Source organism: Carcharodon carcharias, chromosome 3, assembly GCF_017639515.1.
Source record: "Carcharodon carcharias isolate sCarCar2 chromosome 3, sCarCar2.pri, whole genome shotgun sequence".
Taxonomy (NCBI): domain Eukaryota; kingdom Metazoa; phylum Chordata; class Chondrichthyes; order Lamniformes; family Lamnidae; genus Carcharodon; species Carcharodon carcharias.
The window spans coordinates 2,517,334-2,544,035 of record NC_054469.1 but is presented as its reverse complement, the minus strand read 5'-3'; the positions used below and the strand labels follow the sequence as shown (position 1 = coordinate 2,544,035).

General features: G+C 52.2%; 1 protein-coding gene across 14 annotated transcripts in view; it reads right to left on the bottom strand.

Annotated features, from left to right (window-relative positions):
• Positions 1-26,702, bottom strand: part of scrib (scribble planar cell polarity protein) — a 482,984-nt gene that overhangs the window by 77,585 nt on the left and 378,697 nt on the right. For 10 of the 14 annotated variants that reach the window (XM_041183767.1, XM_041183772.1, XM_041183773.1 and 7 more), the window contains 2 exons: positions 23,729-23,809; positions 3,921-4,313 (listed from right to left, as the gene is read on the bottom strand). In XM_041183767.1, the coding sequence (XP_041039701.1) occupies positions 3,921-4,313; positions 23,729-23,809 (474 nt within the window). The remainder of the gene's footprint in view (positions 1-3,920; positions 4,314-23,728; positions 23,810-26,702) is intronic. The other 4 variants (XM_041183777.1, XM_041183781.1, XM_041183778.1 and 1 more) reach the window with 1 other exon arrangement.

Below are 26,702 nucleotides of genomic sequence, written 5' to 3'. Positions count from 1 at the left end.
CATTTGAGGAGCCTTCCAAGATGTCATCCCTCCTTACTGCTGTAATTGATTTCTTGATCAATGTTGCGATAACCCCTCCTCTTTTACCTCCTTCCCTGTCTCGCCTGAAGACTTTATATCCTGGAATATTGAGCTGCCAATCCTGCCAACCCTCTCTCAACCATGTCTCTGTGACAGCAATCACATCATACTTCCATGTGTTAATTTGTGCCCTCAACTCATCTGCCTTATTTGTCAGACTCCTTGCATTAAAATAAATATCATCCAACCTTGCCAAACTCCCTTGTGCCTTAACTGGCCTATAATTTCTCTGCCTTCCAGATTCACTTGCTCTTTCTTCTAATTTTGGCTGTGCATGACTGTTACATAAATACATGTCTTCCTTCTCTCTGATTTATTCCCTATTAGTGGATCTAATGTGCAATCTTCCCTGGTTGGGCTTTTTACATGTTGGGTTAGAAAGTTCACAAGGTAAGTAAAAAAAAATAACAACAGCAAAGAGATATTCTAAAAGACGGGTAGCTAAGATAAAAGGGGATCCAAAAGTCTTCTATGGCATATAGGTGGTAAAAATATGGGAAAAAGAGGGAGTACAGCCAAATAGGAGATTTACAGATTGAGACAAGGGGCGTGGCTGAGGTACTGTATTTGTCTTTACCAAGGGAGAAGATGCTACCAAAAAGCCGTAGTGAAAGAGGGGGGAGTTCTGACACTGGAAGAGCTAAAAACGGATCAAGAGGAGGTATTAGAAAGGCTCGCTATAATCCACCATTGGTGGCTACAACATCAGTTGCCTGGGCCTTAAGCTCTGGAATACCTTCCCTGCATCTTCTCTTGCTCTCTTTCTTCCTTTAAAAGCTCCATAAAGCCTACCTCATTACCCAAGCCTTTGGTCAATCTGCCCTAACATCAGTTTATGTGCCTCAGTGTCATATTTTGGTTTTAACACTCCTATGAAGTATTTTGGGATGTTTCATTATGTTAAATGTTCCATCAACCAGTGAATATAAACTGTTATGATATAAAAGGATGTATAGAACTGTATATGCCATGTGTATGCTGGCACCCACTGTCATATACACTGATACGCAATACTACCTGGAATTATATCCAAATGCTCTATGTCAGTGTTTAATCACAAGGCAGCTTCTCCCATTGGAATTACCTTTTCCCATCCTGCTCCCTGATCCCTCTGTTTCCTTCTCCCTGGCGTGTACATCAAGCCTCATAAATACTTCAAAATTCTCAGCTTCAGCCAGCACCTGACACAGTGAGTTCCACTCTGTGTAAAGAAATGCTCCCTAAATGTTTTACTTGGCCTGTCAGTGACTATCTAATATCGATGCTTCTTGTTCTGGACTTGGCCACAAGTGGAAACTGTCTCTTCAACCACCCTGTCAAACCTCTCAGCATTTAATAAACCTCTGTGAATCCCAGTCTGTTCAGCCTCTCCCAATAGGTACACTCTCTCAACTCAATTCAAGGCTGAATTGGACAGGTTTTTTGATAGACAAGGGAGTCAAGGGTTATGGTGGAGTAGAGACAAAACCAGATCAGCCATGAGTTTATTGAATGGCAGAGCAGACTCAAAGGGTCAAATGGCCTATTCCTGTTCCCAAGTATTGTGTTCTCAAACTTAGCGCTACATTCTATGTTCCTATGATTGGGGAGAGGAGCGTCTGGTCCTGATGGAGGGGGCGTGAGGAGGACTGTCTGGTCCAGACGGAGGGGGCGTGGGGAGGAGTGTCTGGTCCAGACTGAGGGGGCGTGGGGAGGAGTGTCTGGTCCAGACGGAGGGGGCGTGGGGAGCAGTGTCTGGTCCAGACGGAGGGGGCGTGGGGAGCAGTGTCTGGTCCAGACGGAGGGGGCGTGGGGAGGAGTGTCTGGTCCAGACGGAGGGGGCGTGGGGAGGAGTGTCTGGTCCTGACGGAGGGGGCATGGGGAGGAGCGTCTGGTCCGGACGGAGGGAGCGTGGGGAGGAGCGTCTTTTCCGGACGGAGGGGGCGTGGGGAGGAGTGTCTGGTCCTGACGGAGGGGGCGTGGGGAGGAGTGTCTGGTCCGGACGGAGGGGGCGTGGGGAGGAGCGTCTGGTCCGGACGGAGGGGGCGTGGGGAGGAGCGTCTGGTCCGGACGGAGGGGGCGTGGGGAGGAGCGTCTGGTCCGGACGGAGGGGGCGTGGGGAGGAGTGTCTGGTCCGGACAGAGGGGGTGTGGGGAGGAGTGTCTGGTCTGTGACAGGAACATGGGAAACAGGGGTAGGAGGCCATTCAGCCTGCTCCACCATTCTACGGCAACAACATTTTCCATATCCCATGATGTCTTTATTATGTAGAAACCTATCGATCTCTTGAACATTCTCAGGAACACAGCCTCTGAGGTAGGGAGTTCCAAACATTTACCACATCCTGAGTGAAGAAATTCCTTCTCATTTCAACTGCAATAACCCTTATTCTGAGGCTACGTCTGGTTGTGGAAACATCTGATCCACATCTACCCTGCGGAGGGCAGGATGGAATTGTTTCCTTTTTTTCATTCCTCCATAGGATGTGGGTGTCGCAGGCAAGGCTGCATTTGTTGCCCATCCCTAACTGCCCTTGAACTGAGTGACTTGCTCGGCCCTTTCAGAGGGCAGTTAAGAGTCAACCACATTGCTGTGGGTCTGGAGTCACATGTAGGCCAGACCAGGTAAGGATAGCAGATTTCCTTCCCTAAAGGACATTAGTGAAGCAGATATGTTTTCTTTGACACAGCTTGAGAGGAGCTTTATATTCCAGATTCATTAATTCCCGCGGTGGGATTTGAACCCATGTCCTCAGGGCATTCTGGATTATTACCCCAGTGATATTACCACTATACCACCATGTCACCTTGGAGAGCTTGGTCTGTGACTGGAAGGTTGGGCAGGAGTGTCTGGTCATGACTTGGGAATGGTCAGTGTCACCCAGGGACTGGGAGACAGCAGAGGAAGAGTGTCCGCTCTCGGACAGTGGGATGGGGGCCGTGTGGGGTATTGGCACCTGCTTCCAGACTGGGGGCACAGGGCAGGGGACTGTATTTGCTTTTGGAATGGGGGTTGATGGTAGTGTTTGCTCTTGGGTTGGGTGTGGTTGTGGGGGCAGTGGTTGTTCTGAGCTGGGGATCGGTGGGGGTTGGGGAGGACGCTTGCTCTCGAACTGGGGGAATGAGAGGCAGCATTTGCTCTCGGACTAGGGTGGTTGTGGGGTGGGGACAGTGTTTGCTCTTGGACTGGGGGTTGGTGAGGGGGTGGTGTTAGCTCTTGGACTTAAAAAGAATGAAGTGCCCTAATCCCAATGGTACATGATGGATGTTTGAACCTGGCCTGCCCCTGCAGAGCAACAGGGCACTGAACTACACACACAGACAGACACAATCATAGACAAGCCCATGCACCCGCGCACCCACACACAGGCACATGCGCACCCACACACAGGCACACCCACATACAGGCACATGCGCACCCACACAGGTACACCCACACACACACAGGCACACCCACACAGGCATGTGCGCACCCACACACAGGCACACCCACACACAGGCACAGGCACGTGCGCACCCACACACACGCACGCACACACAGGCACACCCATACACAGGCACAGGCGCGCACACACCCACACAGGCACGTGCGCACCCACACACAGGCACACCCGCACACAGGCATAGGCACGCGCACACCCACACGCGCACAGGCACGCGCGCACCCACACACATAAATGAAGAGCGCACAGGCAGATGGACAAACCGAAGCCCCCCTCTCCCTCCTCCACCTTCTCCCCATAACAGCAAGTTAGTGAAACACATCAGCTGGAAGCTCAAAGCATGCATAGCGCAATCTTGCCAAGGACACAGGCGAGTGGGCACGTGTTTACACCATGCTATGCGCCAGTGGGTGCTTGCCTGGACACTGTGGCCCGTGTAGCCTCGTGAGCCACGTGGAGACGCTCCTGCTGTCGGGGAATCCCTGGACTTCCCCCGGCCCTTCCTGTTTGCCACCACAAATGGGTTTTGGTGGAAGGGAATGGGCTGCACCTCAATCAGAATCTCCGGGTCCTGCTCCTGTGCCCGCTGGATGGGTTCGGGAAGCAGCACATGCCCGCATCTCTCTTCCGTCACAAGGTGCCTGTGGTCAGGTTCTGCAGCTTGCTGCTTATTAATGCCGTGGGCAGCCTCCCTCAAAGACACAGCCCCTGATCTCCCCCAGGGGGCCGCCTCCTGCTCCGAACCCGTCTCCTGCTCAATCCGCGCAAGGTGTCTGCACTGACCCTCCATCGTTGCCAATCCAGCAAACCCCTTAATGAGGGGAAAAGGCAGAGAGACAGACAGACAGAAAGAAAGAAAGAGGGGATTCAGAGGACTGGAGGCAAGAGAAAGAGAGAGAGATCGATCTTATTCAGAAATCAATCACTACGAACTGCGAACCAGTTCAAACAATATCCTGAACTCCCTGGGTGGAAAAAGCTGAAAATGTTCCAGGTTTCATCCTGGTCTGGGAGGAAATCAGTATCATTCACCCGATTTCATACTCGAGACTCCAGTACAGTCTGCTGGGACAGTGTGGGCGCTCAGTACAGTCACTGCTGGGACAGTGTGGGCGCACAGTACAGCCCCTGCTGGGACAGTATGGGCAGTCAGAACAGTCACTGCTGGAACAATGTGGGCACTCAGAACAGTCTCTGCTGGGACAGTGTGGGCAGTCAGAACAGTCACTGCTGGGAAAGTGTGGGCAGTCAGAACAGTCTCTGCTGGGACAGTGTGGGCACTCAGAACAGTCTCTGCTGGGACAGTGTGGGCAGTCAGAACAGTCTCTGCTGGGACAGTGTGGGCAGTCAGAACAGTCTCTGCTGGGACAGTGTGGGCACTCAGTACAATCACTGCTGGGACAGTGTGGGTGCTCAGTACAGCCCCTGCTGGGACAGTGTGGGTGCTCAGTACAATCACTGCTGGGACAGTGTGGGTGCTCAGTACAGTCTCTGCTGGGACAGTGTGGGTGCTCAGAACAGTCTCTGCTGGGACAGTGTGGGCGCTCAGAACAGTCTCTGCTGGGACAGTGTGGGCGCTCAGTACAATCACTGCTGGGACAGTGTGGGTGCTCAGTACAATCACTGCTGGGACAGTGTGGGTGCTCAGTACAATCACTGCTGGGACAGTGTGGGTGCTCAGAACAGTCTCTGCTGGGACAGTGTGGGCGCTCAGAACAGTCTCTGCTGGGACAGTGTGGGTGCTCAGTACAATCACTGCTGGGACAGTGAGGGAGCTCAGTACAATCACTGCTGGGACAGTGTGGGTGCTCAGTACAATCACTGCTGGGATAGTGTGGGTGCTCAGTACAGTCTCTGCTGGGACAGTGAGGGTGCTCAGTACAATCACTGCTGGGACAGTGTGGGTGCACAGAACAATCACTGCTGGGACAGTGTGGGTGCTCAGTACAGCCCCTGCTGGGACAGTGTGGGCGCTCAGTACAGCCCCTGCTGGGACAGTGTGGGTGCTCAGTACAATCACTGCTGGGACAGTGTGGGTGCTCAGTACAATCACTGCTGGGACAGTGTGGGTGGTCAGTACAGCCCCTGCTGGGACAGTGTGGGTGGTCAGTACAGCCCCTGCTGGGACAGTGTGGGTGCTCAGTACAGCCCCTGCTGGGACAGTGTGGGTGCTCAGTACAATCACTGCTGGGACAGTGTGGGTGCTCAGTACAGCCCCTACTGGGACAGTGTGGACAGTCAGAACAGTCTCTGCTGGGACAGTGTGGGCAGTCAGAACAGTCTCTGCTGGGACAGTGTGGGCGCTCAGAACAGTCTCTGCTGGGACAGTGTGGGCAGTCAGAACAGTCTCTGCTGGGACAGTGTGGGCAGTCAGAACAGTCTCTGCTGGGACAGTGTGGGCGCTCAGAACAGTCTCTGCTGAGACAGTGTGGGTGCTCAGTACAATCACTGCTAGGACAGTGTGGGCACTCAGTACAATCACTGCTGGGACAGTGAGGGTGCTCAGTACAATCACTGCTGGGACAGTGTGGGTGCTCAGTACAATCACTGCTGGGACAGTGTGGGTGCTCAGTACAGCCCCTGCTCGGACAGTGTGGGTGCTCAGTACAATCACTGCTGGGACAGTGTGGGTGGTCAGTACAGCCCCTGCTGGGACAGTGTGGGTGCTCAGTACAGCCCCTGCTGGGACAGAGTGGGTGGTCAGTACAATCACTGCTGGGACAGTGAGGGAGCTCAGTACAGCCCCTGCTCGGACAGTGTGGGTGCTCACTACAGCCCCTGCTGGGACAGTGAGGGTGCTCAGTACAATCACTGCTGGGACAGTGAGGGAGCTCAGTACAATCACTCCTGGGACAGTGAGGGAGCTCAGTACAATCACTGCTGGGACAGTGTGGGTGCTCAGAACAGACCCTGCTGGGACAGTGTGGGTGCTCAGAACAGCCCCTGCTGGGATAGTGTGGGTGCTCAGTACAATCACTGCTGAGACAGTGTGGGTGCTCAGTACAGTCTCTGCTGGGACAGTGTGGGTGCTCAGTACAATCACTGCTGGGACAGTGTGGGTGCTCAGTACAATCACTGCTGGGACAGTGAGGGTGGTCAGTACAGCCCCTGCTGGGACAGTGTGGGCGCTCAGTACAGCCCCTGCTGGGACAGTGTGGGTGCTCAGTACAATCACTGCTGGGACAGTGTGGGTGCTCAGTACAATCACTGCTGGGAGAGTGTGGGTGGTCAGTACAGCCCCTGCTGGGACAGTGTGGGCGCTCAGTACAATCACTGCTGGGACAGTGAGGGTGGTCAGTACAGCCCCTGCTGGGACAGTGTGGGTGCTCAGTACAATGACTGCTGGGACAGTGAGGGTGCTCAGTACAGCCCCGGCTGGGACAGTGTGGGCAGTCAGAACAGTCTCTGCTGGGACAGTGTGGGCACTCAGAACAGTCTCTGCTGGGACAGTGTGGGCACTCAGAACAGTCTCTGCTGGGACAGTGAGGGAGCTCAGTACAGCCCCTGCTGGGACAGTGTGGGTGCTCAGTACAATCACTGCTGGGACAGTGAGGGAGCTCAGTACAATCACTGCTGGGACAGTGTGGGCAGTCAGAACAGTCTCTGCTGGGACAGTGTGGGTGCTCAGTACAATCACTGCTGGGACAGTGAGGGTGGTCAGTACAGCCCCTGCTGGGACAGTGAGGGTGCTCAGTACAGCCCCGGCTGGGACAGTGTGGGCAGTCAGAACAGTCTCTGCTGGGACAGTGTGGGCGCTCAGTACAGTCTCTGCTGGGACAGTGTGGGCAGTCAGAACAGTCTCTGCTGGGACAGTGTGGGTGCTCAATACAATCACTGCTGGGACAGTGTGGGTGGTCAGTACAATCACTGCTGGGACAGTGTGGGTGCTCAGTACAATCACTGCTGGGACAGTGAGGGTGCTCAGTACAATCACTGCTGGGACAGTGTGGGTGCTCAGTACAATCACTGCTGGGACAGTGAGGGAGCTCAGTGCAATCACTGCTGGGACAGTGTGGGTGCTCAGAACAGCCCCTGCTGGGACAGTGTGGGTGCTCAGAACAGCCCCTGCTGGGATAGTGTGGGTGCTCAGTACAATCACTGCTGAGACAGTGTGGGTGCTCAGTACAGTCTCTGCTGGGACAGTGTGGGTGCTCAGTACAATCACTGCTGGGACAGTGTGGGTGCTCAGTACAATCACTGCTGGGACAGTGTGGGTGCTAAGTACAATCACTGCTGGGACAGTGTGGGTGCTCAGTACAATCACTGCTGGGACAGTGTGGGTGCTCAGTACAGCCCCTGCTGGGACAGTGTGGGTGCTCAGTACAGTCTCTGCTGGGACAGTGTGGGTGCTCAGTACAGCACCTGCTGGGACAGTGTGGGTGCTCAGTACAGCACCTGCTGGGACAGTGTGGGTGCTCAGTACAATCACTGCTGGGACAGTGTGGGTGCTCAGTACAGCCCCTGCTGGGACAGTGTGGGTGCTCAGTACAATCACTGCTGGGACAGTGAGGGAGCTCAGTACAATCACTGCTGGGACAGTGTGGGTGATCAGTACAATCACTGCTGGGACAGTGTGGGTGCTCATTACAATCACTGCTGGGACAGTGTGGGTGCTCATTACAATCACTGCTGGGACAGTGTGGGTGCTCAGTACAGCCCCTGCTGGGATAGTGTGGGTGCTCAGTACAATCACTGCTGGGACAGTGTGGGTGGTCAGTACAGCCCCTGCTGGGACAGTGTGGGCGCTCAGTACAGCCCCTGCTGGGACAGTGTGGGTGCTCAGTACAATCACTGCTGGGACAGTGTGGGTGCTCAGTACAATCACTGCTGGGACAGTGTGGGTGGTCAGTACAGCCCCTGCTGGGACAGTGTGGGCGCTCAGTACAATCACTGCTGGGACAGTGAGGGTGGTCAGTACAGCCCCTGCTGGGACAGTGTGGGTGCTCAGTACAATCACTGCTGGGATAGTGTGGGCAGTCAGAACAGTCTCTGCTGGGACAGTGAGGGAGCTCAGTACAGCCCCTGCTGGGACAGTGTGGGTGCTCAGTACAATCACTGCTGGGACAGTGAGGGAGCTCAGTACAATCACTGCTGGGACAGTGTGGGTGCTCAGTACAGCCCCTGCTGGGACAGTGTGGGTGCTCAGTACAATCACTGCTGGGACAGTGTGGGTGCTCAGTACAATCACTGCTGGGACAGTGTGGGTGCTCAGTACAGCCCCGGCTGGGACAGTGTGGGCAGTCAGAACAGTCTCTGCTGGGACAGTGTGGGCACTCAGAACAGTCTCTGCTGGGACAGTGTGGGCAGTCAGAACAGTCTCTGCTGGGACAGTGTGGGCAGTCAGAACAGTCTCTGCTGGGACAGTGTGGGGAGTCAGAACAGTCTCTGCTGGGACAGTGTGGGCGCTCAGAACAGTCTCTGCTGGGACAGTGAGGGCAGTCAGAACAGTCTCTGCTGGGACAGTGTGGGCAGTCAGAACAGTCTCTGCTGGGACAGTGTGGGCGCTCAGTACAATCACTGCTGGGACAGTGAGGGTGCTCAGTACAATCACTGCTGGGACAGTGTGGGTGCTCAGTACAATCACTGCTGGGACAGTGTGGGTGCTCAGTACAGCCCCTGCTGGGACAGTGAGGGTGGTCAGTACAGCCCCTGCTGGGAAAGTGTGGGTGCTCAGAACAGTATCTTCTGGGACAGTGTGGGTGCTCAGTACAATCACTGCTGGGACAGTGTGGATGCTCAGTACAGTCTCTGCTGGGACAGTGAGGGAGCTCAGAACAATCACTGCTGGGACAGTGTGGGCAGTCAGAACAGTCTCTGCTGGGACAGTGTGGGTGCTTAGAACAGCCCCTGCTGGGACAGTGTGGGTGCTCAGAACAGCCCCTGCTGGGACAGTGTGGGTGCTCAGTACAGCCCCTGCTGGGACAGTGTGGGCGCTCAGAACAGTCTCTGCTGGGACAGTGTGGGTGCTCAGTACAATCACTGCTGGGACAGTGTGGGTGCTCAGTACAGCCCCTGCTGGGACAGTGTGGGCAGTCAGAACAGTCTCTGCTGGGACAGTGTGGACAGTCAGAACAGTCTCTGCTGGGACAGTGTGGACAGTCAGAACAGTCTCTGCTGGGACAGTGTGGACAGTCAGAACAGTCTCTGCTGGGACAGTGTGGACAGTCAGAACAGACTCTGCTGGGACAGTGTGGGCGCTCAGAACAGTCTCTGCTGGGACAGTGTGGGCGCTCAGAACAGTCTCTGCTGGGACAGTGTGGGCGCTCAGAACAGTCTCTGCTGGGACAGTGTGGGTGCTCAGTACAATCACTGCTAGGACAGTGTGGGCACTCAGTACAATCACTGCTGGGACAGTGAGGGTGCTCAGTACAATCACTGCTGGGACAGTGAGGGTGCTCAGAACAGTCTCTGCTGGGACAGTGTGGGTGCTCAGTACAATCACTGCTGGGACAGTGTGGGTGCTCAGTACAATCACTGCTGGGACAGTGTGGGTGCTCAGTACAATCACTGCTGGGACAGTGTGGGTGCTCAGTACAATCACTGCTGGGACAGTGTGGGTGCTCAGAACAGTCTCTGCTGGGACAGTGTGGGTGCTCCGTACAGCCCCTGCTGGGACAGTGTGGGTGCTCAGTACAATCACTGCTGGGACAGTGTGGGTGCTCAGTACAATCACTGCTGGGACAGTGTGGGTGTTCAGTACAGTCTCTGCTGGGACAGTGAGGGAGCTCAGTACAATCACTGCTGGGACATTGTGGGTGCTCAGTACAATCACTGCTGGGACAGTGTGGGTGCTCAGTACAGTCTCTGCTGGGACAGTGAGGGAGCTCAGTACAGTCACTACTGGGACAGTGTGGGCAGTCAGAACAGTCTCTGCTGGGACAGTGTGGGTGCTCAGAACAGTCACTGCTGGGACAGTGTGGGCAGTCAGAACAGTCTCTGCTGGGACAGTGTGGGTGCTCAGAACAGCCCCTGCTGGGACAGTGTGGGTGCTCAGTACAGCCCCTGCTGGGACAGTGTGGGTGCTCAGTACAATCACTGCTGGGACAGTGTGGGTGCTCAGTACAATCACTGCTGGGACAGTGTGGGTGCTCAGTACAATCACTGCTGGGACAGTGTGGGCGCTCAGTACAATCACTGCTGGGACAGTGAGGGTGGTCAGTACAGCCCCTGCTGGGACAGTGTGGGTGCTCAGTACAATCACTGCTGGGACAGTGTGGGTGCTCAGTACAATCACTGCTGGGATAGTGTGGGTGCTCAGTACAGTCTCTGCTGGGACAGTGAGGGAGCTCAGTACAATCACTGCTGGGACAGTGTGGGTGCTCAGTACAGCCCCTGCTGGGACAGTGTGGGCACTCAGAACAGTCTCTGCTGGGACAGTGTGGGCAGTCAGAACAGTCTCTGCTGGGACAGTGAGGGAGCTCAGTACAATCACTGCTGGGACAGTGTGGGCAGTCAGAACAGTCTCTGCTGGGACAGTGTGGGTGCTCAGAACAGTCTCTGCTGGGACAGTGAGGGAGCTCAGTACAATCACTGCTGGGACAGTGTGGGCAGTCAGAACAGTCTCTGCTGGGACAGTGTGGGCAGTCAGAACAGTCTCTGCTGGGACAGTGAGGGAGCTCAGTACAATCACTGCTGGGACAGTGTGGGTGCTCAGTACAGCCCCTGCTGGGACAGTGTGGGTGCTCAGTACAATCACTGCTGGGACAGTGTGGGTGCTCAGTACAATCACTGCTGGGACAGTGTGGGTGCTCAGTACAATCACTGCCGGGACAGTGTGGGTGGTCAGTACAGCCCCTGCTGGGACAGTGTGGGTGCTCAGTACAATCACTGCTGGGACAGTGTGGGTGCTCAGTACAATCACTGCTGGGACAGTGTGGGCAGTCAGAACAGCCCCTGCTGGGACAGTGTGGGTGGTCAGTACAGCCCCTGCTGGGACAGTGAGGGTGTTCAGTACAGTCTCTGCTGGGACAGTGTGGGTGCTCAGTACAATCACTGCTGGGACAGTGTGGGCGCTCAGAACAGTCTCTGCTGGGACAGTGAGGGAGCTCAGTACAGCCCCTGCTGGGACAGTGTGGGCGCTCAGAACAGTCACTGCTGGGACAGTGTGGGTGCTCAGTACAGCCCCTGCTGGGACAGTGTGGGTGCTCAGTACAATCACTGCTGGGACAGTGAGGGTGGTCAGTACAATCACTGCTGGGACAGTGAGGGAGCTCAGTACAGCCCCTGCTGGGACAGTGTGGGTGCTCAGTACAGCCCCTGCTGGGACAGTGTGGGTGCTCAGTACAATCACTGCTGGGACAGTGAGGGTGGTCAGTACAATCACTGCTGGGACAGTGAGGGAGCTCAGTGCAGTCCTTGCTGGGACATTGAGGGTGCTCAGTACGGCAAGACTTTGGGACAGAGAGGGTAAAACAGCGAGACTTTGGGAGAGAGATTAAAACAGAGAGAGTTCAGGAGAGAGAGGTTAAAACAGCAAGCCTCAAGTAGAACTAAGGGTAAAATGAAACAACGGTCCTCAGTCTATTTAGTTAAGATATGTCAGGGGAGCTCAGTTCCGTGATGTGTACATCCTGCACTATGTGGGAAATTCTGGATACCCCTGGTGATCTGGATGGCCATGTGTGCAGGAGGTGCTTCCAACTGAAGCAACTCGAGCTCCGGGTTTTGGAGATTGAGCAGCAGCTGGGGGCATTACGGTGCATTCACGAGGCTGAGGGGGTCATTGACAGCACGTTTCAGGACATGGTCACCCCGCAGCTTAAAAAAGTGCAAGCAGAGAAGGAATGGGTGACCATCAGACAGAAGAGGACCAGGCAGGGAGTGAGGGAATCCCCCAAGTGCATCTTGCTCACAAACCATTTTTCAGTCTTGGAAAACGGTGAGAGTGACGGTTCCTCTGTGGAGGCCAAACAGAGCCAAGGCCACGGCACTGTGGGTGGTCCAGCTGCTCAGAGGGGGAAGAAATGTGAAAGGGCAATAATTGTAGGGGATTCATTAGTGAGGGGAGTAGACAGGCGTTTCTGTAGCCATAGACGTGACTCCAGGATGGTATTTTGCCTCCGGGGTATCAGGGTCAAGGATGGCAGGGAATGGCTGCAGAGCATTCTGAAGGGGGAGGGTGAACAGCCAGAGGCCATGGTCCATGTTGGGACCAATGACACAGGAAGAAAGAGAAATGAGGTCCTGCAAGCAGACTTTAGGGAGTGAGGTAGGAAATTGAAAAGCAGGACTTCAAAGGTAGTAATATCCGGATTACTCCCGGTGCCACACAGCAGTGAGTATAGGAACAGAAGCATTGAGTAAATGAATGTGTGGCTGGAGAGATGGTGCAGGAGGGAGGGCTTTAGATTCCTGGGGCATTGGGACTGTTTCTGGGGAAGGTGGGACCTGTTGGACGGGTTACATCTGAACAGGAACGGGACCAACATCCTCACGGGGAGGTTTGCTAACGCTGCTAGGGTGGATTTAAACTAAATTGACAGGGGGATGGGATCCTGAAAAGTAGTTCAGAGGGGAGAGAAGCTGAGATGGAATTAGAAGTTAAAACACTAGTAACTGAGTCTGGAAGGCAGAGGAAACATAGGCTAGATAATAAAGAAGTGAGTTTAGCAAGGCTAAATGGGATATATTTTAATGCAAGGAGGCTGAGGAATAAGACAGACGAGCTGAGGGCACAGATAGGCACGTGGGAGTATGGTATCATAACGATCACCGAGACTTGGCTAAAAGAGGGGCAGGATTGGCAGCTCAACATTCCTGGTTATAGTGTATTCAGACCAGATCGAGAGGGGGATAGAAGAGGAGCAGGAAGGTCACAATTATGATCAAGGAATCAATTATAGAAATGAGGAAGGATGATATCTTGGAAGGGCCATCAAATGAGGCCATGTGGGTAGAAGTAAAAAAACACAATAGTGTGTACTATAGGCCCCCAAACAGTCAGGGAGAGATAAACAATCAAATATGTAGTCAAATCTCAGCGAAGTGAAATTTTAGTCATTCAAGTGGGGGGAGGAAATGGATTCATAGTAGTGGAGGGGACAGGATAATTAGGGGGATAGACACTGTTCTCAGCAGCCATGAGCATGAGCCCCGAAGGCTGTGTTGCCTGCCTGGTGCCAGGGTTAAGGACAACATCTCAGAGCTGGAGAGGAACTTGGAATGAGAGGGGAGGAATCAAGTTCACGTTGTCCATGTTGGTACCAACAACATTGATAGGACCAGAAAGGAGGTTCTGCTAAAAGAATTTGAACAGTTAGGAGCTAATTTAAAAAGCAGGACCTCCAAGGTAATAATCTCAGGATTACTACCTGAGCCATCGGTAAACTGGCAGAGGGTAAATAAAGTCAAGGAGTTAAATGGGTGGCTCAGGATTGGTGTGGGAGGAATTAGTTTCAGTTCGTCGGTCAATGGCACCAGTACTGGGGCAGAAGGGAGCTGTTCCGGTGGGACTGGCTTCACTTGAACCCTGCTGGGATCGGTGTCCTGGCAAATCAAATAACTAGGGCTGTAGAATGGGCTTTAAGTTAAATAGATGGGGGGGAGGGTTCTGGAGAGGTGATACGTAGGCTTATAAAGCAAAAGGATATGGCCGCATTACAGGGCAGTTATTTAGGTAATGATGGCCAGAGCGTGACAGGAAGGGAATTGTCAAATTACTCCTTCCAAAGTGTATCACCTCACACTTTTCAGGGTTAAATTCCATCTGCCACTTACCTGCCCATTTGACCATCCCGTCTATATCTTCCTGTAGCCCAAGACACTCAACCTCACTGTTAACCACCCGGCCAATCTTTGTGTCATCCGCAAACTTACTAATCCTACCCCAGCACATGGGATACAGGGTAATTTCATAAGGTGGATTCAAAATTGGCTTAGTTGTAGGAGGCAGAGGGTAATGACAGAAGAATACTTTAGTGACTGGAAGCCAGTGTCCAGTGGCGTACCACAGGGATCTGTGCTCGGTCCCCTATTATTTGTCATTTATATAAGCGACATAGATGACTCTATGGGGGGTAGGATTAGTAAGTTTGCGGATGACACAAAGATTGGCCAGGTGGTTAACAGTGAGGTTGAGTGTCTTGGGCTACAGGAAGATATAGACGGGATGGACAAATGGGCAGTTAAGTGGCAGATGGAATTTAACCCTGAAAAGTGTGAGGTAATACACTTTGGAAGGAGTAATTTGACAAGGAAGTATTCAATAAACAGCATGGCACTAGGAAGTTCTGAGGAACAAAGGGACCTTGGCGTGTGTGCATCGATCTCTGAAGGCGGAGGGGAATGTTAGTAGGGTGGTGAAAAAGGGATATGGTACACTTGCCTTTATCAATCCAGGCATAGATTACAAAAGTAGGGAGGTCATGTTGGAGTTGTATAGAACCTTGGTGAGGCCACAGCTGGAGTACTGTGTGCAATTCTGGTCGCCACATTATAGGAAGGATGTGATTGCACTGGAGGGGGTGCAGAGGAGATTCACCAGGATGTTGCCTGGGATGAAATATTTAATATGAAGAGAGGTTTGAAAGACTTGGATTGTTTTCGTTGGAGCAGAGAAGACTGAGGGGTGACCTGATCGAGGTGTACAAGGTTATGAGGGGCATGGACAGGGTGGATAGGGAGCAGCTGTTCCCCTTGGTTGAAGGGTCAGTCACAAGGGGACACAAGTTCAAGGTGAGGGGCAGGAGGTTTAGGGGGGATGTGAGGAAAACCTTTTTTACCCAGAGGGTGGTGATGGTCTGGAATGCGCTGCCTGGGAGGGTGGTGGAGGTGGGTTGCCTCACATTCTTTAAAAAGTACCTGGATGAACACTTGGCACATCATAACATTCAAGGCTATGGGCCAAATGCTGGTAAATGGGATTAGGTAGGTAGGTCAGGCATTTCTCACGTGTCTGTGCAGACTTGATGGACCGAAGGGCCTCTTCTGCACTGTGATAAGAAACGTGTTTTCCAACACATTTTTCTCAAACTTTGTTGGGTTGAAGGACCATTTTTCAAATTGATGGGTAATCATGGACACCGCATTTAATTACGGTACTATATAATACACAAAGGGGGAAAAGGTGGTAAAAAGGCAAAATTAATGGTTCTTAATGCACGTAGTATTCGCAACAAAATAAATGAGTTAACGCACAAATGGAGGTTAATGGGTATGATCTTATAGCCATCACCAAGACCTGGTTACAAGGAAATCAAAGCTGGGAACTAAATATTCAGGGGTATGTGACTTTTCGAAAGGACAGACAGGAAGGAAAGGGTGGTGGGGTTGCTTTGTTAGTACAGGATGGAATAAGTACAATAGCAAGAAAAGATCTTGGATCAGAAGATGTAGAATCCATTTGGGTGGAGGTAAGAAATAACAAGGGGAAGATGACACTGGTGGGAGTCGTCTATAGGTCTCCTAACAGTAGCTAAACTGTAGGACAGAGAATAAATCAGGAGATAATGAGGGCATGTAAAAAAGGCAGTACATTAATCATGGGTGATTTTAATCTTCACTAGATTTAGAAAATCAAATTGGCAGAGGTAGCCACGAGCAATAATTCATTGAGTGTATTCAGGACAGTTTCCTAGAACAATATGTTGTGGATCCAACCAGGGATCAGGCTATTTTGGATCTGGTAATGTGTAATGAGGTTGGTTTAATAAATGATCTCAGAGTAAAAGATCCCCTCGGAAACAGTGAATTTAACATTCAGTTTGAGAGTGAGAAACATGGGTCAGAAACAACTTGCTAAACTTAAATAAGGGTAATTACAAAGGAATGAGGGCAGAGTTGGCTGGAGTGGACTGGGAAAGGAGTTTAAACAGAAAAGACAGCAGATGAACAATGGCAGACATTTAAGAAAATAGTTCATTACTCACAACAAAGATATATCCCAGTGAGGAAGAAGGATTCAAGGAAGGGGGTAAACCAACCATGGTTAACCAAGGAAGTTAAGGATAGTATTAAAGTGAAAGAAAAAACACACAATGTGGCAAAGATTAGTGATAAACCAGAGGATTGGAAAAGTTTTAAAAGCCAACAAAAGATGACCAAAAAAATGAGGGGAAAAATAAATTCTGAGGGTAAACTAGCAAGTAATATAAAAACGGACAGTAAGAGCTTCTTTAAATATATAAGTAGGAAGAGAAAGGCCAAAGTGAACATCGGCCCCTTAGAGAATAAGGCTAGGGAAATAATAATAGGGAACCAGGAAATGACAGAGGGGGTTGAATAAATATTTTGCATCAGTCTTTACGGTAGAAGATACTAATAGCATTCCAAAAATAATCAAGGGAAAAGTGGGGTGCGGGGGGAGGAAATAAATAAATACAATAACTATCACTAGAGAAAAAGTACCACGGAAACTAATGGTGCTAAGTCCCCTGAACCTGATGGATTTAATCCTGGGATATTAAAGGAAGTAGCTACAGAGATAGTGGATGCACTGGTAGTAATCTTCCAAGAATCCTTAGATTCTGGAAAAGTCCCAGAGGATTGCAAAACTGTCAATTCTGCCTTATTCAAAAAGGGAGGGAAGCAAAAAACAGGTAACTACAGGCCAGTTAGCTTAACATCTGTCATTGAGAAACTGTTAGAGTCCATTATAGAGGAGTAATAGTAGAGCATTTAGAAATAGATAATATAATCACGCAGAGTCAGCATGGCTTCATGAAGGGGAAATCATGACTGACAAATTTATTAGAATTATTTGAAGAGGTAACAAGCAGGATAGCTAAAGGGGAACCAGTAGGTGTAATATATTTGGATTTCCAAAAGGTGTTTGATTAGATACCACACATAAGGCTGCTTAATACGAGTTCATGGTGTTCGGTAATATATTAGCATGGATAGAGGATTAGCTAACTAATAGAAGATAGAGAGTTGGGATAAGAGGGGCATTTTCAGGATGTCAACCTGTAACTAGTGGAGTGCCACTGGGATCAGTGCTGGGGCCACAATTATTTTCAATATATATTAATGACTTGGATGAGGGAAGTGAATGTACTGTCGCCAAGTTTGCGGATGACACAAAAATAGGTGGGAAGGCAAGTGGTGAGAATGCCACAGAGTCTACTGAGCGATACAGATAAGTTAAGTTAGTGGGCCAAAACTTGGCAGATGGAATATAATGTGGGGAAATGTGAGGTTGGCAGGAAGAATAGAGGAGCTGAATATTATTTAAAAGGAGAAAGACTGCAGAAAGCTGCAGCACAGAGGGATTTGGGGGTCCTCATGCATGAATCACAAAAAGCTAACATACAAGTTCAGCAGCTAATAGTGAAGGCAAAGGGAATGGAGTATAAAAACTGTAAAACAAAAACAGAATTACCTGGAAAAACTCAGCAGGTCTGGCAGCACCGGCGGAGAAGAAAAGAGTTGATGTTTCAAGTCCTCATGAACCTTCGACAGAACACTATTGAAACATATAAGATTCTTAGGGGACTTGACAGGGTAAATGCTGAGAGGTTGTTTCCCCTTGTGGGAGAGTCTAGGACCAGAGGGCATCATCTCAGAGTAAGGGGGTCAACAATTTAAAACAGAGATGAGGAGGAATTTCTTCTCTCAGAGGGCAGTGAATTGTGGAATTCTTTACCGCAGAGGGCTGTAGAGGCTGGGTCGTTCAGTATATTCAAGGCTGAGATAGACAGATTTTTAATCAGTAAGGGAATCAAGGGTTATGGGAAAAAGGCAGGAAAGTGGAGTTGAGGATGATCAGATCAGCCATGATCTCATTGAATGGCGGAGCAGACTCGATGGGCTGAATGGCCTACTTCTGCTCTGAGGCCTTATGCTTAGTCCCTGCCGGGACAGGGCGGGCACCCCCTCCAGTCCCTGCCGGGCGCCCCCTCCAGTCCCTGCCGGCACAGGGCGGGCGCCCCCTCCAGTCCCTGCTGGGACAGGGCGGGCACTCCGAGTGTAGGGGTGTCCCACCACACTAACAGGCAGGAGGCCGGATCTCGCATGGTGCTCGTGCTGAACTATATAGATTTTCAAAAGTTAGATGTAATCAGCATTAGAGGCAGGGATCTGATTTACCGACAGAAAGCAACGTGAGAGGTGGTTTGAACTGAATGCCAGCACACCATTTCAATCTGTCTCCATTAAATTCCGTATCAACTGCACCCTGCTTCATACACCAGGTTTGTGGGTCCATCGCAGGTGGACTGGGAAACGTCTGTTTTACAAGTCTGTCCATTTCCTGCAGCCAGGCTGGAACCACAGGAATCCCTGGACATTGTTCCATTCTAAGCAAAATCTCTACCAGCTTCAGTTAAGACTGGAGTTCATATAGAAGTCAAGGCAAAATAAGGAACTGGGGAAGGAGATATGTAAGGTGGTGTGGTGGGGGGAGTGGTTAGACACAGGACAGGCACCATAAGGGAGACAAAGACAAACGATTTCAGGCAGAGGAAAAAAATGAGACAGAGAAGAAAAAGAGGGGAGTGAAAATTGTGCTTGTTAGGCAGGAAAGTGAGTCAGAATTGCGAGGAAGCCAGGGAAAAAGAGCAGTTATTGGAAAGGAAGGTAAGGAAGAGAAGGTGGGAAACACTAGAGAACAACAGAGTGGGATGGAGGGAAGGAGAAGAAGCAGGGGCAGAGTATGTCAGCTCGGTCCGATTATACCAGAGGGTGTGGCTGTACTGAGGTGTGGGTGTACCAAAATGTGACTGTTTCAGCGACTGCAACTGTACTGAAGTATGACTGTACTGAGAAAGTGGCTGTACTGAGGTGTGGCTGTCCTGAGGTGCGACTGTACCGAAAATATGGTTGTATTTAGGTATGGCTGTACCAGGGACTGCGACTACTACAGTGTGACTGTACTGAGGCACGACTGTACCGAGGTGACACACAGCAAAAGCAGCAGGCAGAGGAATGTACTGAAAACACAACTCTAGTAGGCTGTTAAACATCTCACAAAATATCAAGGTCAGGCAGTCAACCCCCTTCACAGCATCACCAGCCCTGTCAGAAAGTACATTCGTCTAAAGCAAAGGTACATGGACCAAGGACATGGATCCAGCCCAACAGCCACCCTTTGCTGTTCTCACCCCAAAGGTAACGCTCCCCAACACAACACATTCACACTGCACCCCGACATCTTAGCGACCCACATACTTACCCCAAATAACCCTGGCTTCAGCTGTTTTGGGGTTGGATGATCTTTGTGAAGCAGTTTTTGGTAGACAAGGGCCTCACTCTCACATAGCTGAAGAGAGCCAGGGAGAGTGTGTAACTCCACAGCCCAACACAAAGCTCTGTGGCTGTGCTCCCGATCCCCACAAAGACTGGAAACTGGCAGGTGCAGGGCTAGGCACTCACCCCCATGACTATAATAGGCCAGATTTCAAAGTCAGCATTCCACTCCTCTGACTGGGAAGCTATTCCAAAACTCAGCATTCCTAATGCAACTGCTATCCTTCCAAACCCCTATTCAACGCATATGACTACTGACCTCTCCCCTTCTGCAATGTACAGCACAAGAACAGACCACTCAGCACAACTAGTCTGTGTTGCTTCTATTCCTTTGTACTCATCTAGGTTCCTTTAGAAAAAGCATCAAAGGATCTGAGACACTTCCTGTGGAAGTGAGTTCCACATTTTAACCACTCTGAGTAAAGGAACTTCTCATTTCCCCACAGGATTTAGTAGTAGCTTTCTTACGTTTATGGCTCCTAACTTTGGATTCTCCCTCAAATGGAAACATTCCCTCCACATCTACTCTCTATCAGATCTTATCAAAGTCTTCCCTGTTCTAACAAAAGAAGTTCCAACCTAAACAATCTTTCTGAACAGCAGTGATCGCTCAGTTTTTACCATCCTTGTAAATCTTTTTTGCATTTTCTCCAGTGCTCCTCTGCACATTTATATTATGGAGACCAGAACTATGCACAGTATTCGATACGCAGTCTGACCAGACTACTGTACAAGTTTAACACTTTACTAGTTTTGAACTTTCCCTTTCTAAAATTAAATCCCCAGGCTGTCTTAGCTTTCTTAATCTGTGCTGCTGGTTTTAACAAGTTATTCACCTGTATCTCTTTCCTTTTCTACCTCATTCAGTTTCTTCATTTGCAAGTTGTAGGTGATGTTTTTATTCTTCCTACTAAAGTACATCTCATTTATCTACATTCAAGTTCATTTGCCATGTAGCTGCCCAAGGCTGCAGGTTTCTAAAACAAAAACAGAATTACCTGGAAAAACTCAGCAGGTCTGGCAGCATCGGCGGAGAAGAGTTGACGTTTCGAGTCTTCGTGACCCTTCAACAGAACTGATCTTTCTTTACAAGGAGAGGGAAATATAAGCTGGTTAAAGGTCGGTGGGGGGGGAAGAGAGAGAGAGGTGGAGGGGCGGTGGTGTTAGGATAGAAGCAGATCATAAAAAGATGTCACAGACAACAGGACAAAAGAACAAAAAGGTGTTGAAGTTGGTGATATTATCTAAACGAATGTGCTAATTAAGAATGGATGGTAGGGCACTCAAGGTATAGCTCTAGTGGGGGTGGGGGAGCATAAAAGATTTAAAAATAATGGAAATAGGTGGGAAAAGAAAAATCTATATAAATTATTGGAAAAGAAAAAAAAACAAAAAGAAGGGAGAAGAAACAGAAAGGGGGTGGGGATGGAGGAAGGGCTCAAGACCTAAAGTTGTTGAATTCAATATTCAGTCCGGAAGGCTGTAAAGTGCCTAGTCGGAAGATGAGGTGTTGTTCCTCCAGTTTGCGTTGGGCTTCACTGGAACAATGCAGCAAGCCAAGGACAGACACGTGGGCAAGAGAGCAGGGTGGAGTGTTAAAATGGCAAGCGACAGGGAGGTTTGGGTCATTCTTGCGGACAGACCGCAGGTGTTCTGCAAAGCGGTCGCCCAGTTTATGTTTGGTCTCTCCAATGTAGAGGAGACCACATTGGGAGCAACGAATGCAGTAGACTAAGTTGGGGGAAATGCAAGTGAAATGCTGCTTCACTTGAAAGGAGTGTTTGGGCCCTTGGATGGTGAGGAGAGAGGAAGTGAAGGGGCAGGTGTTGCATCTTTTGCGTGGGCATGGGGTGGTGCCATAGGAGGGGGTTGAGGAGTAGGGGGTGATGGAGGAGTGGACCAGGGTGTCCCGGGGGGAACAATCCCTATGGAATGCCGACAGCGGGGGGTGAAGGGAAGATGTGTTTGGTGGTGGCATCATGCTGGAGTTGGCAGAAATGGCGGAGGATGATCCTTTGAATGCGGAGGCTGGTGGGGTGATAAGTGAGGACAAGGGGGACCCTATCATGTTTCTGGGAGGGAGGAGAAGGCATGAGGGCGGATGTGCGGGAGATGGGCCGGACACGGTTGAGGGCCCTGTCAACGACCGTGGGTGGAAAACCTCGGTTAAGGAAGAAGGAGGACATGTCAGAGGAACTGTTTTTGAAGGTAGCATCATCGGAACAGATGCGACGGAGGCGAAGGAACTGAGAGAATGGGATGGAGTCCTTACAGGAAGCGGGGTGTGAGGAGCTGTAGTCGAGGTAGCTGTGGGAGTCGGTAGGTTTGTAATGGATATTGGTCACCAGAGATTGAGACAGAGAGGTCAAGGAAGGGAAGTGTCAGAGATGGACCACATGAAAATGATGGAGGGGTGGAGATTGGAAGCAAAATTAATAAAATTTTTCCAAGTCCCGATGAGAGCATGAAGCAGCACTGAAGTAATCATCAATATACCGGAGAAAGAGTTGTGGAAGGGGGCCGGTAAATTATATAGATTTTCCTTTTCCCACCTATTTCCATTATTTTTAAATCTTTTATGCTCCCCCCACCCCCACTAGAGCTATACCTTGAGTGTCCTACCATCCATTCTTAATTAGCACATTCGTTTAGATAATATCACCACCTTCAACACCTGTGTTCTTTTGTCTGTGACATTTTTTATGATTTGCTCCTATCCTAACACCACCCCCCCCACCTCTCTCCTCCTCCCACCCCCCACCCCTCCCCCCACCACCACCTTAAACCAGCTTATATTTCCCTCTCCTTGTAAAGAAAGATCAGTTCTGTTGAAGGGTCATGAGGACTCGAAACGTCAACTCTTTTCTTCTCCGCCGATGCTGCCAGACCTGCTGAGTTTTTCCAGGTAATTCTGTTTTTGTTTTGGATTTCCAGCATCCGCAGTTTTTTGTTTTTATCTCTGCAGGTTTCTAACATTGTCTTGCATTGTGCTGCATTCTCAGTGCTAGCTGTACCCTCACCCCCAACTTTGATGTCATTTTGATAATGAGCTACTTTTTTTTGTAAATTCAATACTGTTTCCTCTTTTGGGAGAATCCAGACCTCGGGCTAACTGTTTCAAAATAAGGGCAGAGATGAGGAAAATTCTTTTCTCTGAGGGTTGAGAGACTTTGGAATTCTCTTCCTCAAAAAGTGGTTGAGGAAAAATATCTTTAAGGCAGAAGTAAGGTAGATTCTTGATAAGCAAGGGGGGTAAAAGGCATTCGGGGGGTATGCAGGAATGTGAAGTTAAAATCAGATCAGCCTGGATCTTACTGAATGGTGCAGCAGGCTCAAGGGGCCGAATGGCCTACTCCTGCTCCTAATTCTTATGTAATAACGGTGGTCCCATCACTGATCCTGGTCGAAATCCACTTTCCACCCTTACCCAAATGCAACAGCCGCCACTCATGTGTCTTCTGCTTTAGTGTTTTTAGTCAATTAACTTTCCATTCGACAGGCAGTGTGATGGACTGTACCACCTGCCGACTGTGAGGAACAATATACAATCATACTGAGCATGGTGTGCTTTAAAGCAACAGCTGATTCTGCTCACATCCCACAATGTCGGCATGAGCACGTCCCCCACACCCACCCACCCCACCAGGGCCCATGCAGAATGCACTGGAGCAGCGTGAGTCAGTATCCTGTGGACTGTGAATGGGAATGTAGAGGGGGAAAGTGAAGCCTCTGCTGTTTGGTCTGTCACACAGTTAGTCTTCAGAAATGTTCAAACCAACTCTCATTCAGTGTTTTAGTGTAGCTCCTGCCTACAGAAGCTACGTGGGCCAAAAACATCACAAACAGGATAAGGCACTGATACCTGGGCAATCACTTACCAGATCAGCACAGAATGGAGCTGAGAGTGTAGACAGTGGAATGTGGAGATGGGCAGTGGCTGGCTGGGTGTTTTGCATTTGAACCCTACAAGGCGTGGAAAGAGAGAGAGAAAGACAGACAGACAGAGTATTCAATCAAGAGGTGAGTAACTATCAGGCCACTTACCCGATTGACCCTCTGTATGCCACTGCTGGGTAAAGCAGCCAGTGTCCTGTAATCCATTTTCAATGGTTCTGTGCTGAAATTCTGTAAACAACAAAGAGGACAACATGATGCGGGGCAAAGGCCACCGAGCAAACGTTACCCGAAAAATGGCACAGTTCAGAGTTCACAGGGAACAGCCACACCTTCAACTGTGTTTAACCTCAATCACCAAACTCCAGGGGATGCCCCATACACAGGACCCTCGGAGTTCCTTCCCCAGCCCAGGCCTCCGGACATCACACCCTAGAAACCGACTCCCTGAGTCACACAATAACCCCCACTGACCCCCCTCCCTCCCACAGTGACCCCCACTGACCCCCCTCCCTCGCAGTGACCCCCACTGAACCCCCCCACCCCTCCCACAGTGACCCCCACAGACCGCACCCCCCCCTTGCACAGTGACTGCCACTGACCCCTCCCTCACACAGAGACCCCCACGGAACCCCCTCCCTCAAAAAGTAACCCCCACTGCCCCCTCCCTTGCGCAGTGACCCCCACTGACCCCCTCCCTCACGCAGTGACCCCCACTGACCCCCCTCCCTCACACAGTGACCCCCACAGACCCCCCTCCCTCGCAGTGACCCCCACTGAACCCCCACCCCCCCCCTTGCCCAGTGGCTGCCACTGACCCCTCCCTCACACAGAGACCCCCACGGAACCCCCTCCCTCAAAAAGTAACCCCCACTGCCCCCTCCCTCGCGCAGAGACCCCCACTGACCCCCCCCTCGCGCAGAGACCCCCACAGACCCCCCCCGCGCAGAGACCCCCACTGACCCCCCCCCCGCGCAGAGACTCCCACTGACCCCAGCCTCACTTAGAGACCCCCACTCCCCCCCACCGCCCTCAAACTGAGACCGCCACATCCATCTCACTCACGCAGTGACCCCCACTGCCCCTCACTCACATTGCAACCCTCACTCTCATCTCACTCAGTGACCCCATTCCCCCCTCACACAGTGACACGCACACACCCCATTCTCACACAGGGACCCCCCCATTCTCACACAGGGACCCCCCCCCCATTCTCACACCGGGACCCTCCCCCATTCTCACACCGGGAGCCCCCCATTCTCACACCGGGACCCCCCCCCCCATTCTCACACCGGGACCCCCCCCCCCATTCTCACACAGGGACCCCCCCCCCCATTCTCACACCGGGACCCCCCCTCCCATTCTCACACTGGGACCCCCCCCCCATTCTCACACAGGGACCCCCCCCATTCTCACACAGGGACCCCCCCCCCATTCTCACACAGGGACCCCCCCCCCCATTCTCACACCGGGACCCCCCCCTCCCATTCTCACACTGGGACCCCCCCCCCATTCTCACACAGGGACCCCCCCCATTCTCACACAGGGACCCCCCCCCCATTCTCACACAGGGACCCCCCCCCCCATTCTCACACAGGGACCCCCCCCCATTCTCACACCGGGACCCCCCCCCATTCTCACACAGGGACCCCCCCCATTCTCACACAGGGACCCCCCCCCCATTCTCACACAGGGACCCCCCCCCCCATTCTCACACAGGGACCCCCTCCCATTCTCACACAGGGACCCCCCCCATTCTCACACAGGGACCCCCCCCATTCTCACACAGGGACCCCCCCCCCATTCTCACACCGGGACCCTCCCCCATTCTCACACCGGGACCCCCCCTCCCATTCTCACACAGGGACCCCCCCCATTCTCACACAGGGACCCCCCCCCATTCTCACACAGGGACCCCCCCCTCCCATTCTCACACAGGGACCCCCCCCATTCTCACACCGGGTCCCCCCCCCCCCATTCTCACACAGGGACCCCCCCCCCATTCTCACACCGGGACCCCCCCCCCCCCATTCTCACACAGGGACCCCCCCCATTCTCACACAGGGACCCCCCCCCCATTCTCACACAGGGACCCCCCCCCCATTCTCACACAGGGACCCCCCCCCCCATTCTCACACCGGGACCCCCCCCCCCCCATTCTCACACAGGGACCCCCCCCATTCTCACACAGGGACCCCCCCCCATTCTCACACAGGGACCCCCCCCATTCTCACACAGGGACCCCCCCCCATTCTCACACAGGGACCCCCCCTCCCATTCTCACACAGGGACCCCCCCCATTCTCACACCGGGACCCTCCCCCATTCTCACACCGGGCCCCCCCCCCATTCTCACACAGGGACCCCCCCCATTCTCACACCGGGACCCCCCTCCCATTCTCACACCGGGACCCCCCCATTCTCACACAGGGACCCCCCCCATTCTCACACAGGGACCCCCCCCATTCTCACACAGGGACCCCCCCCCTTTCTCACACAGGGACCCCCCCCCCATTCTCACACAGGGACCCCCCCCCCCCATTCTCACACAGGGACCCCCCCATTCTCACACCGGAACCCCCCTCCCATTCTCACACCGGGACCCCCCTCCCATTCTCACACCGGGACCCCCCCATTCTCACACAGGGACCCCCCCATTCTCACACAGGGACCCCCCCATTCTCACACAGGGACCCCCCCCCCATTCTCACACAGGGACCCCCCTCCCATTCTCACACCGGGACCCCCCCCATTCTCACAACGGGACCCCCCCCCATTCTCACACAGGGACTCCCCCATTCTCACACCGGGACCCCCCTCCCATTCTCACACCGGGACCCCCCCATTCTCACACAGGGACCCCCCCCCATTCTCACACCGGGACCCCCCCCATTCTCACACAGGGACCCCCCCCCATTCTCACACCGGGACCCCCCCCCATTCTCACACAGGGACCCCCCCCCATTCTCACACCGGGACCCCCCCATTCTCACACAGGGACCCCCCCCCATTCTCACACAGGGACCCCCCCCCATTCTCACACAGGGACCCCCCCATTCTCACACAGGGACCCCCCCCCCATTCTCACACAGGGACCCCCCCCATTCTCACACAGGGACCCCCCC